The sequence below is a fragment of a genome, unplaced genomic scaffold (assembly GCF_019419815.1).
Source record: "Pyrus x bretschneideri cultivar Hongxiangsu unplaced genomic scaffold, Pyrus_bretschneideri_v1 Contig21, whole genome shotgun sequence".
Classification (NCBI taxonomy): Eukaryota; Viridiplantae; Streptophyta; class Magnoliopsida; order Rosales; family Rosaceae; genus Pyrus; species Pyrus x bretschneideri.
In genome coordinates, this window is record NW_025999513.1 from 3,666,640 (window position 1) to 3,681,886 (window position 15,247).

At 35.5% G+C, this 15,247-nt stretch overlaps 2 protein-coding genes across 2 annotated transcripts; one reads left to right on the forward strand and one right to left on the reverse strand.

The window, feature by feature from the left end:
• LOC103956657 (sugar transport protein 13-like) lies at nucleotides 1-2,291 on the reverse strand. The gene is made up of 4 exons (XM_009368678.3): nucleotides 2,044-2,291; nucleotides 1,586-1,908; nucleotides 1,280-1,404; nucleotides 1-1,155 (listed from the first exon to the last, which is right to left on the reverse strand). The coding sequence occupies exons 1-4, from the start codon at nucleotides 2,174-2,176 to the stop codon at nucleotides 207-209; spliced, it is 1,530 nt and encodes a 509-aa protein (XP_009366953.2). The 5' UTR covers nucleotides 2,177-2,291; the 3' UTR covers nucleotides 1-206.
• Nucleotides 2,292-8,361: 6,070 nt separating this feature from the next.
• On the forward strand, nucleotides 8,362-14,059 carry LOC103956618 (sugar transport protein 13). Its single transcript, XM_009368644.3, has 5 exons — nucleotides 8,362-8,547; nucleotides 9,323-9,645; nucleotides 11,683-11,807; nucleotides 12,721-13,012; nucleotides 13,114-14,059. Exons 1-5 carry the CDS (start codon nucleotides 8,415-8,417, stop codon nucleotides 13,825-13,827), a joined length of 1,587 nt encoding a protein of 528 aa, XP_009366919.2. The 5' UTR covers nucleotides 8,362-8,414; the 3' UTR covers nucleotides 13,828-14,059.
• The last annotated feature ends 1,188 nt before the right edge of the window (nucleotides 14,060-15,247 follow it).

Sequence of the window (15,247 nt, forward strand, 5' to 3'; positions counted from 1 at the left end):
TCCAAAAGGGAATTCCAACAATACATTTTAGAAAGCTCAAATAAGACCTCTCAAAAAATTAATTAAACAATTATTTGGCATGCAGAGAGAGCTCGTGTTGTGAAGCTGGTAGAATTAAAAGAAGAACTTGGAAGCCTCAGAGTCCGGAATCTTGTAAAATCTCATATAGCTCCAGGCAGGTCAATATAGGAGGCAATTAACGTAGTTTAAGCATATGCCTTGGCACCATCTTCAAAGTCATCCATGAATCCCTTCCAGAACCAATGTTGTTTCCAGACTCTTTCAGACATCTCTTCGATCGGGACCCCCTTGGTCTCAGGAATTAAGAACACGACAAAGATTGTCATGACAAGGACCCAAGCACAGAAGAACAAGAAAATGCCAAACTTCATATGGCAAAGCATCGAGAGGAAGGCTTGTGCTATAATAAAGGTGAAGAGCATGTTGATGCACACAGCCACACTCTGGCCGGCTGAGCGAGCCTCCAGCGGGAATGTCTCACTAGGGATCAACCACCCAAGAGGTCCCCAAGACCATGCAAAGGAAGACACAAAGCTACAAACCATAACCACTACAAGGATTGCCAAGCCTGGAGTAAGGTTGTTAGAGTGTTCTTGGACTCTGAGTCCCATAACTATTGCAACCACCAATTGAGAAAGGAACATCTGGACACCGGCTTCTAATAAGAGAATGCGGCGACCAGCTTTGTCAACAAAGTAGATTGATACAACGGTTGATAGCACGTTGACAGCTCCTGTTATTACCGCAGAGTAGAGGGAAGCATCACTTTTAAAACCCAAGGTCTGGAATAAAACCGGGGCGTAGAACATGACTGCATTGATGCCAGTGAATTGTTGGAACACCTGCATCATAACAGCAATGACCAGTTGTGGCCTGTTCCTACGCTTAAGGAGATTTTGGAAGGGATTCTTCACTTCTTTAGCCACCCGACTTGCCTCAACAATCTCTAAGAATTCTGGATCCACATTGTCAACACCGCGAATCCTTCTAAGAACTGCTTTTCCTTCCTCCAACTTACCTCGTTCAATCAAACTGTTAGGAGTATCTACCACAATGAGAGACCCCAAGGTTAGCAAACCTGCTGGAATCCCAGCCAAACCCAATGACACTCTCCATCCATATCCTCCTGTAATTCTGTGCATGTATGGTAACCCAAAATAATAATTATATTCAAGTGATTGGAAAATATTACTACACTAAAATTTGTTGGTTCAGGTATTGTCCTTTGAATTAGCTAGGCAAGATTGGGCTGGCTTACTTGTTAGTTCCATAATTGATAAGGTTTGCAAAAAGAATGCCAATGGTGATATTGAGTTGGAAGAGGATGTTAAGTGCCCCTCGAATTCTTGTCGGTGCAATTTCCGAAAGGAAGAGCGGAACTGCCTGTAAATATATTACATTGATCAATAATTATAGTGTTCAAGACATGTAATAGGAAAAGGTAGATACACAGAATAATCAACACTCGACAAGTAGGCAGTTTATAAACAAAAAATAATTTATTTATTTATTTAAAAAAAAAAAAAAAAAAAAAAAGATGAGATTAAGATTTCATGTTTTGCACCTGGTTAGCAAAACCAACTCCACAACCAAGCAAGATCCTCCCAATGATAAGCATGAGAAGGTTAATAGCTGCAGCATTAAAAACTGTTCCGACTATGAAAAATATCCCGGCAATCAACATAGTTAGCTTTCGACCTAGCGATCTGGTAGTGTACGACGCAAAAAAGGTTGATATTAAAGCAGCCAGGTACAATGAAGATGTGAACAACTGCAAGCCTTGATTATCATATTTGCAGTAGTTGCTCTCTAGTCCAGATTCTTGAGTCTTCCTATACACAACCGGGAAGAATTTCTTTTGGAAATGGGGCATGGATGTAACACCCCCTGCATTATATAACCATATATATCGAATTCAACAAAATTAATTATCAATAAGCTCTAATCATTTTTAAGAATACACGTTAATAGTTAATTGTGCAAGTGTGCATTAGATGGAACTCTTGAGTCACGTATGTGTACCTGAAATGCCAACATCATAACCGAACATGAGGCCTCCGCTAGCAGCCATTATGCACGAAATGATCACAAGGGGCGTGATCTTCGCTTCGAAGTCTCCGCCTCCTGATGAGGCTCCAAATCCACCACCGGCCATGGCTTCGGCTTCACAATTGATTACTTAAAACTTATTTGCTGAACCTTAATTATCACTATCTGATTTGATTGAAGTGAAGATTTTTAATTACTCAACGACCTCATGAAAAGGTTTTGAATAGCTCGGTAAAATATATGAAAAGTTTGTACTAGAGAAGGGTTTATATACTAGATGACCTCAAGGTAACAAGAAGTGAACTACGGAGAAAACGGATGATTTAGTCAGTGCCAGAGCATTATACGTGGTTGATTTTGGTCTCGCACAGGCAAGTTTGTTGCATTGAAAGTTGATCGAGTCTATGCGGTGTATTGTTAGAAGGGCCATATTTCCTAGCAATATGATGATCCGAGGGTTAAAGTCGTCAACTGTTACAACATGCCTATAATGTCGGGAAAAGGGATATATATGTCCGGAAATAGATATGTCCGAAGACTACTTTTATTACATTAAAATTATTAAGTTGTTAAGTTGTTACCACACTATCTATAATAAGATTAATGTAGTTAAACTTGCCTGAATTAAACAAAGGTGACAATCAAGTACACAATCAAAACTATGAGTTTTAAGCGAACAGCAACACAAACAATATCCAGCGTGAGATAAAAGAATATATACAAGCTTGTCAGTAATATCTTATCTTTCCAAAGTTTTCTAGTATATATGCCACAAACTTTTAGTTTTACAGCTTGTCTTGCAGGTTCTTACCTTTTAGGTTCATAGAGGGGTTTGGGTCTATGTCCACCCAATCTTTGTCTTGTATTTTGTTTTTCTTGCTCTATGAGGGATAAGGTTTATGTTCTCCCTTGACTAGGTGTAACTTCTTTTTTCATATCAATAAATTTCTCTCGTGCTGTCGAAGTTTTCTAAAAAAAATTAAAAAAAAAATGCCGCAAGCTTGCATCCCGTATTCTCCCCTCACAATCTTGTCTCATGGCTATTCTCCACGGATGTTCATTAGTTCGCTAATACCAACCCATTAATAAATTTCTGGGGGTCAATAACTGTCATAATTCTTTCTTAATTCAAATGATAATCTACCACTAAATCAATTTAAACTGCAGGAAGGAAAATGCGAACTTGGATACAGAGTGAGGAGCACATTACTCTATCGAAGTTGGCTAATGCCATGTCTTCTTTAACTTGTCCTGAATAAAAGAAACCTAACTAGAGGTGGGACCCAAGTTCATGCGTTAGCCGCGGGTTACCAACATTTTCAAGTTTGATATAACGGACTCGGAAGTGTTGGTTGATTTTCAGATGTTTGCATGCTTTCTAGTTGGTGTAGAAAGCTTGTGTTCAATTGTTATTTTTTATATCACATTATCATTACTGTTGTTTGTGTCAATCTTTTTAGAGATTTTTTTTTTTTTTTGGGCAGTTGAGTTTTCTTCTGATGGGTTAGGATTTCATTAAAGTCTTAGCTCACGATGTACTATTTTGAATCTGCTTTAAATCTTCTGTCGTTTGAAAAAAATAAAAGAAAATATAATACCCTGATAAGTCCACATTTGTGAGATATATGTATCATTGATTATAATGACATCACCAACTGAATTTCAACTAATTTCTCCAAGATAATTATAACAAATAAGGCTGTTTGTTGTATAATGCTGACACTTTTATAGGAAAAAATTGAAAAGACGATGGTAACTTGAAATGGATGGTGCAGTGACATGGAAGAATATTGTTGCTTTTGAATAACAAAGTCATAATTCCAGGCTTGCTGTAATTGATTACGAACACGAGCGGCAGTTGTAACACCACAAAAACTGCCTAATATTTGTTCTACGTTCTACCTGAAGACTCCTTTTACGTCTATCCACTTTTTTGTTCAAATTGCACTGCTTTTAATTAGCTTTGTGAAAGCAAGAAAGTCACGCGTATATATTTCCCAAACTTTGGGCTGCCGACATTCATCCGTACAAAGCCTTCTTAAGTTTGATGATTGTCTCGTGAATAATGCCATGTATTTGTTTGTTTTTATCCTTATCCTTATCCAAAACAAAACAAAAGTCTTGACTCCAAATCCGAAACCAAATGCTTGAGTTTTACATGGTTTTGGGCATCCCATTAATAGAGACGGTCCACTTTGGTGTCTCCAAAGTATACATCAGCCTTTACGCGTTTTTGCAGAGGTCATCATCCCCCGTCATTTTTTGGCCTTCTTTTGAAACTTTGATGGATGGTTTTTGTTTGGAGAACAAAATGAAATTTACCGTAACTAACTTATCATGCCTTAAAGAGCTCTAATGAAACAAAAAAAAAAAAAAGAAACCCTAATCTATTAACTTATCATGCATTAATTGATTCTTGGTTGTGAAATTCTAACCTTGTTATAGGTCAGTTGAATTTTCTTTCTAAACTATTGTATTTAATCTATTTTCTATTTTCTCTAAGATGTAATGTTATCAAGAACAAGCATTATCCGTATAGAAAATCTGAAGGACAAAAATTAGCGCAAAAGGCGAGTTGCAAAGGTTTAGTCAAAGAAAATTATCTGACTTCTTTATTAGCTAATTAAGGCTTGAGTATCTGTTATTTGACTTTAAACCAAATTTGTAAACCTAGAGAAAGTAGTAGCTATCTTCCCTTTCTAAAGGAAGAAATCTAATGACAGGCGTTAGCTTGTAAGTGGTTAGCTTATAAGTGATTTGGATTGGTCAAGCTCAATAGGTTGGTTAGTGAGTTTGTTATACGGGGAGATTTCATTCCTCCTTCCTTCTATGGTTAACTCGATTAGAGCAAGTGTTGGAATGAGAGTTTTCCAGCATGCGATGGCTAAATAATTAACAAAGAAAACAAACAAAAACAGGTGACTATGATCAGAGTCACCTGGAGGTTAAATGTTGTTCTTCAATTGTCTTGTTTTTCTTTCTTGGTCAGACCACCTTCCGTTGTAGACTCTGTTTTTCTCAAACTACGTACCATCACATGTTTTAGATGCTACATGTGAACGTCATCACACGAACATAGGAAACAACAGCCGCACATCGGCTAATTGTGTTTGATCTATCAGTAAGATATGATTATCTAATTTTCCATGGAGAGAGGGGATAGAAAAATATTCTAAACACGCCAATAAGCATTGAGATTTGGATGGTGGGGATAGAAAAAAAAAAAAATATATATATATATATATATATATAAATACGAATTTCTTTTTGTAGTTTAATTTTTTTAAAGAAATTGAGGAAGTGGATAATACAAGTCTTCTATTGGGCATTGAAGAAAGAAAAGTTTATTTGCACTTCATATATTATCATTACAAAATATTAGCCAAATCAGAAATATTTGAGGCATTTAATTGAGTCCAAAAAATTAACAAATTTGTGCCAAGAAAAACATTGAAATTTTTGTGCTAGTTAAATAGGCAAATAGTTTTAGCTTAAATTAAATTTTTACAAGGATAATTTATGAATCAATGTTTATATAATGGACAGTTCAGATCGTGAAAATTCAATACGAAACGGATCCCATAACTAATTTTTATTTTTTTAATAGAATGGAGATATCTTCCTTAAGGGGCCTGATATTTATATATTAGTTGTGAATGGTTGCACTTGTTAGTCCTGGATGTATCTATGTTGCGTCATCGCAAGATCAGAATGATTTCGTTTCTTCCTACCGTTCCACTCGGGTTGCTGAAATTTATTAATAGAAAAAACTATATGACATTTAAAGATGACTAGATACCAAATAAAATTATTATTTAGAGATGTACTTTTGGGGTCCTACGTACACTAAGGCTTTCAGTGGGAATACTTTATTGATTAGTGCGCAAAATAATTGTTTATTAGTTTGTTTAAGTGCGCTATTATTGCTTAAGTTCAATCTTTCTTCTTATTAGATATTATGAATTTATTAACTTAAAAGCGGACAAGAAATTATGAATATCTTCAGCAAGAAGCCAAATAATCTCCTTCATTGTTAATTGCCATGCAATTTGGAATGGCTTAAGTAGGACGCTCATTACTTAATAATTTACGTACTTAGCATACCTATTTTTTTAACCAATGATAGACAGAACCTTGAGTAGATGGACAAATACATTTAACCAACTAAGCTATAAGTCACTTACATGTGCTTAGCATACTTCATTGTTTAAATGCTTAATTTGGTTAAGGTAATACTTAGAAGATAGATAAAGCTTTTGGTTCTCACAAAAATTTATCTTAGATAGAGTTCCTACAAATTAAAAAAAAAAAAAAAAAGATGATTAACATTAATGTATGAGCAGTTCAGTGTTAAAGAGCTAGTAATTTGTGTCAAGTGCTCTCGGGTTCTACTTCTTATGGAGCACTGAGTAATCAATAATCCAATCCTATTAGATGATAATAGCCTCCTTTCCTTCTATTGCATGATTGCCCACCGATCTTGGCAGTCGAAAAATAACCATCTTCGGATGTGAAGGTGAGAGTGAAACAAAAAGAACTGACATATTGAAGATGATGACTGCATCACATTTTGGTATTATGAAAATTTTATAGTGCCAAGGCCTAATTTAGTTTTTGCCCTGGATCCCTAAAATTAGCGTACTCAACATATTCAATTGATTTGCAATTTGGGTACGAGGAATAAGACCGTGTTATTAACATGTATGTAGCTAGTGCAACTTAAGTCTGTGACAGAATAAAGTTCATCAATCTATTGGACCACAAGATATCCGGTATGCGTATCTTATCTTATGTCCTCTAGGTAAAGGTTCATGTGCCACTTCCAACTTGGGTTCTAACTTGAATAGCACAATGACACAAGATTTATGTTTCCTTAGTTTTTGAACGCATGTGGTATTGACAACATATTGATATGGACCAACTATGCCTTTGAAAGATTATGATGGATTACGATGGCATGTCGACCTCTTGATTTTAGATTTTATGTTAATGCTGCTTCATGTATAACCTAAATTAATGACAATTTTTTAATTAATTAACTAATTTTATTATAGTTGACCAAAAGAATCATTTGAAAATAGAAAAGAAGTAAAATTAGAACTTGCTTGCAGAACCAACTTCCTTTCACACTTCAATTCAATCAAGAAATACAAATTTGAAAAGTATATCCAGATAAGAAAATTTTAGCCAACCAAAAAATAAAAATAAAAAAAAGATTCTATGTTGATGCATACTAGTATTATATTATTTTTTTTGTTTGGGCAAAATAAATTCGAGTAGATAAATCAATGGTAGATTACAATTAGTACCTTTATTGTTTAGGGCAAAATAAATGCAACTTGAAAGTTACAGATTGTAATATCATCATATGCTCATCAAATTATCAAACTAATAATAATCTTTTTACAGGACATTGGGCGGTCCATTTTTGTTGCTTACATGCGTAGAAGCAAATTGTTGCCAGTATTTAATGCTCCCTCTCTCCCTCCCTCCCTCCCTCCATTGCCGTATTTTGAAGGTTGAAATGGATCTTCTTAAAAGTTATTGTATTTTGTCCATACACCATCTCTTAATCTACACATCATTGATATAATATTTACGTAAGCATAAAAATGGATCAACTAAGTACAACTAAAAAAATAAAAATTAATTTGACGGTTAGACTCATTAAGAGTTAATGATGTAAGAATTTAAAACGTTAAACAGGTGGTTATGTCAATTTTTATTAGTTCTCTCATTTTTAAAAAGCATAATTGAAATTTTCAGGTGCCCTAAAGCAAAGAAATACGTGCAACGCACTAGACCTAAAAAAGCATAATTATGCATGTGCCATCTTGACTATACATTCAATTATTGTGCAAAAAAGATCATGATCAATTTTACTAGACTCAGTTTCAGTCCAGTTCGAATAAACTCACGCTTCCAAATTAATTTCCTATTTGATCTCCAGTCCTAAACTGGATTGAATTAATTAGCTCACCAAACCCCATTAACATTCAAATTAGAGTTGCAAAGTAATTAATTAATTCCCCCACTCCTAATCCAGGAGGCTTGACCACTTATTACAAAATATTGTCTGTGTTGACCACAGACTTTTCCAGAGAAAACAGTAAAGGCCACCCGTCCATTTCAAATCTGAGGAACACGCGGAAAAATCTCAACGGTGGTTCCCACTACACGATCGAATTCGAATCTCGTGCTACTTTCATGCCACCATCCTCTATATAAACACCCTCTCGCTACTCAAAAATTCAATTCCCATTACCACCTGACGTCTCTCTTCTTCTTCTTCTTGCTTTGAGAAATTGTGAGGAACTAGAATTAAGTGTTCTTCGATATCGGTCATGGCCGGCGGAGGGTTCTCAGCTGGTCCGGACGGGCGTGAGTTCGAGGCAAAGATCACGCCCATCGTCATCATCTCGTGTATAATGGCTGCTACCGGTGGACTCATGTTTGGTTACGATGTCGGTGTTTCAGGTAATCGTCTCTCTCTACTCACACAGACGTACACTATTTGAGTTTCGCACTGTTAGAGCTTTAGATCTTGTTGGTTCAGCTACTCCGCTAGATGAACTCTGTGGGCATTGTTTGGTTAGGGTTCTGGGAAAAACTTTTAGATGCTTCAATGAAAGATTCTATATTCCGAAGGTTTCTTCCGTTAGATCTTGGTCATTGTTATTTCACCATGATCCAACGGCTAAAACTCCGGAATACAAGATACTTCGGAGTATGCCAGAAAACTCCTCAGTCAACATGTTCAATATTGATATTCTACTTAATTAATTTATTTAATTATCCATGTTTGTTTCTTTCTTTTAGTAAACAAATGTTCTTTACTCAATGCTTTTGAAAACACAGAAGAAAGTTTCTATTTAAATGAACCTTTTCCCTTTTTAAAATCTAAAACTTATCCCAATTTTTTTTAACAAATGATAGCATTTAAATTGTTAGTTGTTGGGAAGTGGGATAATTAAACCGTGTCAAGGTATATAGGTATCTTTGTTTTTTTGTCACGGTAGTAAAGCATCATTTTCTACCCAAAAAAATTATCAAATTTCATATGATTTTGGATTATTTGTTTATGAATTTTACGGACAAATGAGAATTGGGAGTGGTTACTTTCTACTTGAATTTTAGGCAAAATTGTTTGTACAAATTTAAAAGCGAAATTTTGATTCCAAAAAAAGTTATATTAAAAAAATAAATAAATAAAAATTTGAACTAATGGTGAACTTAATTTAATTTGATGCAGGTGGAGTTACATCGATGTCCCCATTCTTGAAAAAGTTTTTCCCGGTTGTGTACAGGAGGACTCTAGAACAGGGGATCAACAGCAACTACTGCAAATACGACAACCAGGGCCTGCAGTTATTCACGTCGTCGCTGTACCTAGCCGGCTTAACTGCCACATTCGCCGCTTCCTACACCACCAGGAACTTCGGGCGGAGGCCGTCTATGCTGATTGCTGGGATTTTCTTCATTGGCGGCACAATTCTCAATGCTGCAGCACAAGACCTCGCTATGCTCATCATTGGAAGGATCTCACTTGGTTGTGGAGTTGGGTTCGCAAATCAGGTCTGTTCAATTCTAATTTCTTCTTTTTAATTTCATGTACTTTTACATACTAACTTGTTGCGGACCGAGCTAGGCCAGTTTAACTTGGGCAGTGTGCATGCGTTCTAGTATCGTAAATTTGGATATCATAGAATAGTCTTTGTCAAAAAACGTAGGATTATGTGTTGCTTTTTCATTCAAGTGATTATTTACACTAAATTTATCTAAATTACGAAGAATGAAAAAATACGACATACTAATCTAGCTAACATATTTATGTCCAAATCTAGATTATCCACTATTATAATGTTACAGAATATGTCAAAATACAATTAAATTTTTGTAGGGTTCATACTTTCTGTGGGAGATAAGAGTGTGGTGTAAGCTAAAACGCGTTCTTTGGCACTCTCTCTTGCAATACCGACACCAAAGCGTATTTGGGTCCATCCCAATTACTATCATTTTGAAGTATGATCAAAATAATTTTATAGGTGTACTGACTAGTGACTTGGACACCACATCTTGTTATACTTATGAATCACAACAGATGAATTGTTCAATTCATTTTCTTTTATCAAAATATCTCATATCAAAATATTCTTTTGTTGCCTTATAAAAAATTTCATGCACCGACGTCCTGTGGGGCACTTTTGGTCTCTAAACGCTTAGATTGGAAGAGAGGTTATGCCTATGATCAAATTAGAGTCCATGAGTTTCTTCTTTTTCTTTTTTTGCAATAAAGTTAACTTTTCTTTGCAGTACACTTTACTTAATTGTATTAGAGGCTGTATAAATGTTGTGCGTCTGAATAATTTGAAGTTTCTTTTTGTTTGTTTTAAGTCATTTTCTCGTAAAGTCACAATCATCCAGGTTTTTTCAACTCTTTTGTGCTTTAGTCAAAATGGTCTCTGAGATTTACATAACGCATCGCCCTGGTTCCTGAATTTATCTACCATCAATCATTTTGATTATTCTATGAAAAATCTCCATTAAATAAGAATAAAATGATCAAAATACCCTTAGTTTTTTGTCAAATCATTTTGGCCTATAGTTTATTAAATTGAGGGTATATTTGTCATTTTGATTATTTAACATAATTTTGCACGGAATTACCAAAATAATTGATGATGGACAATCTCAGGAACTACTTCTATTGATTTCAAATCTTAAGGATCAAAGTGATATGTTATGTAAATCTCAAAGACTATTTTGATTAAAAAATCTTAAATATATTCTTGTGTTTTGACGTTTCTACACGTGGTGTGGTGACTGGTGAGACCTCTCTTTTGTTAACAGATGAGGCCACTGGAGCTTCCTCACCCCAATTTCTTTGCAACTTCTTCTAGTCGCTTTTCGAATTTTTTTTCTTTCCAAAAAGTCGTGCATCTTTCTTGTATGTTGGTTTGTGAAATAACGTGAAGCCGTGGAACTCCAATGTAATTCTGAACTTGTACATGATTATTATGCGGCGTGCATATCCGAATTGTTTATCTTATCCTTTTGTAGTTACTAGGACCTTAATTTCAAGGGTCAAAAGGTTGGTCCAAAAGCATATAAAAAGATACCTTTTAAAGCACAATGCATGTGATAAAAAGTTCTATGTTCAAACTTCGATTTAAGATTTGATTAACTTTATAGTACTTTTGCGGTATGTATTTTTACTTGTAAATGTATGAAGTTTTAAGTTTTAATATTTTAGATAATGAGTTTGATAATAAATTATTAATTTGTTTCCTGATTTTACCAATTCTCATCTATAATATTAATGTATCTCAAAACTTGACTTAAGAGTCTAATACTTTGAGATGATTATAAACTATGTATTATTTTTTTCCTACTCTATGCAAAAAAAAAAAAAAAGACTAAGCCATCTCTTTGTTTCAATTGTTATGTCAACACAACTAAATAACTTTACTATTGATTGACAAAATAGAGAACAACTATGTTGGTGTACATTGTCTAGCTGCAAATAAGTTTTTATCTAAATAAATTACCGAAAATATACATCTGTTTCTCTTGTTCAACAATCTTTAACTTAACCTCGATGTTACTTTACAGGCTGTACCATTGTTTCTTTCGGAGATTGCACCGACAAGAATCCGCGGAGGGCTAAACATATTGTTCCAGCTTAATGTCACACTAGGCATTCTATTTGCAAACCTCGTTAATTATGGCACCAGCAAGTAAGTCAGCTGCTCCCAATTTGTTCTTTTTTTTTTTTTTTTTCTAGTCCACCCGTAACATTACCCGTGCCCCTTAAGTTACATGTATGCATAAAGAAATTTTTCAAACACATTGAAGAATCTCTCGTATGCTTAATGTTTATGTTTCTGTCGCATTTTTCAAGGTTTATGAATTTTCTTTGGCATGGCATATTTCCAAAGGACTGTTTTACAATTTAGTATTTAGCTTCGAGCACTCAAAGTCAACAATTTGGGCCATCATATGTGACTGATAAATTAATTGACTGGTAAAACTATTGATAGATAAGCATATGCCTATTTGAGGGACGGCTTTATTCTATTAAACAATGAATTTGAACAATAGACGTGGATCAGCTTCCAAATTGTTTCAGTCTTGATTGCATTTTTTTTATTCATATTCACAGTGCCTCAGTTTCAAACTTATGATGTCTTGAGGAGACATAGGAACATTCATAAGGTAGAAATTGAAAGGTAAATAAGTTCTACATGATAAAAGGAGTTTAATTTTCGCATATTTATTTATTTTTTCTCCTAAGCAGTCATGTTTAATTTTAATTTGAGACTAAATAAATTGAAGGAGAATTATGGATCAGAAATAAATAAAAGTGTAGAGGTGAAAAAGAGTGTAGAAATTATTTTCTTAAATTAATTTATTATATATTTATTTCACTACAAATGATGAATCCACCAATCTCCTCTTTTTCGGTTATAAATTCATGTCAATATCATAGGATGCACACTGATGTTACAAAAAAATCTACAAACGTGGCTAGAACTGTCTAGTTAATGGTTTGCTTTGTCTGCTTAATTTAGTCAAATAACGTTTTGTGCTAGCCTCCTAACAATTTTCTGGCTGTATTTGCTGACCGTTGGTGAATTGCTTGAATAACAGGATCGCAGGAGGATGGGGTTGGAGGGTGTCATTGGGGCTGGCTGGTTTACCTGCCGGTCTCCTAACCTTGGGAGCTCTCTTGGTGGTCGAAACTCCTAACAGTCTCGTAGAACGTGGTCTCTTAGACCAAGGAAAATCCGTACTTAAAAGGATCCGCGGCACTGAAAATGTCGAACCAGAGTTCTTGGATCTTGTCGAGGCAAGTCGCATAGCAAAAGAAGTGAAGCACCCCTTTAGAAATCTCATAAAGCGCAGGAATCGTCCCCAACTAATCATTGCAGTAGCCTTGCAGGTTAGCAATCGAAACAACGCTTTTTTTGTAGTATGCCAAAAATTATATATACAATTAGTACTAGTATGCTTATGGTGTTCTTTGTCTGATTTTTCCTACAGATCTTTCAACAATTTACTGGGATCAATGCCATAATGTTTTACGCGCCAGTCCTGTTCGACACTTTAGGGTTTGGAAACGATGCTTCCCTCTACTCGGCTGTTATCACAGGAGCCGTCAATGTTCTGTCCACCGTTGTATCCATCTACTCAGTTGACAAAGTAGGCCGCCGCATGCTCTTACTCCAAGCTGGTGTTCAAATGTTCATCTCTCAAGTGGCTATTGCCATAATACTAGGGATCAAGGTTAAGGACCACTCCGATGACCTCCACAAGGGCTTCGCAATCTTTGTGGTGGTTCTGATTTGCACTTATGTTGCTGCGTTCGCTTGGTCTTGGGGGCCTCTAGGTTGGTTGATACCAAGTGAGACATTCCCACTCGAGACCCGCTCAGCGGGGCAAAGTGTGACTGTCTGCACCAACTTGCTCTTTACTTTCGTTATAGCGCAGGGCTTCCTCTCGATGCTCTGCCACTTCAAGTACGGCATCTTCCTCTTCTTCTCCGGGTGGGTCTTGATCATGTCTTTCTTCGTGTTGTTCCTGCTCCCGGAGACGAAGAACATCCCGATTGAAGAGATGACAGAGAGGGTGTGGAAGCAACATTGGTTGTGGAAGAGGTTTATGGATGACGATGACTACCACATTGAAGGAAATAATGGAGATGGCTTAAAGAAAAATGGGTACGCTAATGGATTTGATGGTGTTTCTCAGTTGTAAATCAAGTTTCAGGGTTTTTGTCCCATCTATATAGTAAATACAGTATTTAGATATCTAAGCATTTAATAGATTTTTCCAGTGCCAGAAATTACCTCTCTGGTTCACTGGGAATTAAGGACATGTATTGCAAAACTAATTATTTATGTCCATTTGTGTATGTGGAGTTGATTAGTTGGTACAGAACATTGTGGATGGTAGCATTTGTTTTAATACAAGATTAATTTACTTGAAACTTGAAACATCTACATTCCTATTTGTTTTAGTTTTTCGATTTTCGATTTTCTTTCAAGGTGGCTGTTACAAGTTTTCCCGAGAACATTTACCCAAAGACACTTTTTCTGTGTAGTTCTCATTGCTAAGGGGGCCTTAGAGTATACGCCTCGAGCCCACCTTGAGTGCTCGCCAAGCCATCTCTCTTGTCACAAAATACGCTCTTGTCACAAGTAATATATTTATTTACTGTCATAATGTTATTTGAGGTGTGTCGAGATGGGCTCGACTTGTTCTCAAGGGAGTCTCAAGCAAAGGGAACTAGGTAAAAAGTTTGAATACAATTAAAACTATATGGTTAGTTAATTAAGTCTTTTCTCATGTTAAAAGGGGCAAAACTCTTAGGCCTTGTTTGGTATAAAGGATAGGATTGCAAATTTGAATGTATAAATACTAGTATGAAGGTATGTTTGAAGGAAAAAATGAAAAATTTGTGATCAATTTGAGGTAGGTGATGGATTACTCGAGAAGAAAACTTATCAAATTCAATCATTTCCAAATGATAGGGTTAGAAAGGAGAAGTTTTCTTCATGTCTAATTCTCTTCTGGTCCCATCAAAATGAAAAATTTATGGAGAATAAAGTCCCACATCTGAAACTATAACAAAATAATATACAACTTATATATGAAATATTTCACCCCTAATTTATGATAAAACTTCACACCTAGTAATAAATGGTTAAGTTGGGAACAATATTGGTGATGTTGGCGTTTTATCAAAATCATTCTCTTCTACCTTAAATATGCCATGAATTTAGAGCTTACAAATTCCAATCCTCTATACCAAGCAGAGCCTAAAAATTTGTAGCGGACTTTACGTATGCTCTGGTATAAATATGTTGTGTCTACCGTCTTTGTAGTAGATATGTACCGGTGATGCTTGTGTTAGTGTGCGTGTACTTGTGGTAGTTATTTAGGGGTTTACTTGTTTGTGCGAATTATTTTCATATCAGTGAATTAGTCACTGAAGAATGTATCCATATGACAACCTTGTAACTGTTCTTGTTGTTGATTTCACTGTTCATACTATTTGGGTGGATATTTAACATAGGCTTAATGCAATTAAAGGCCCAGGCGTGCAAAAAATGAGAGAAGAATTAGGCTGGGACAGGTGGCAACCCATGATGAATTTATAACCCTTTTTAGGCAA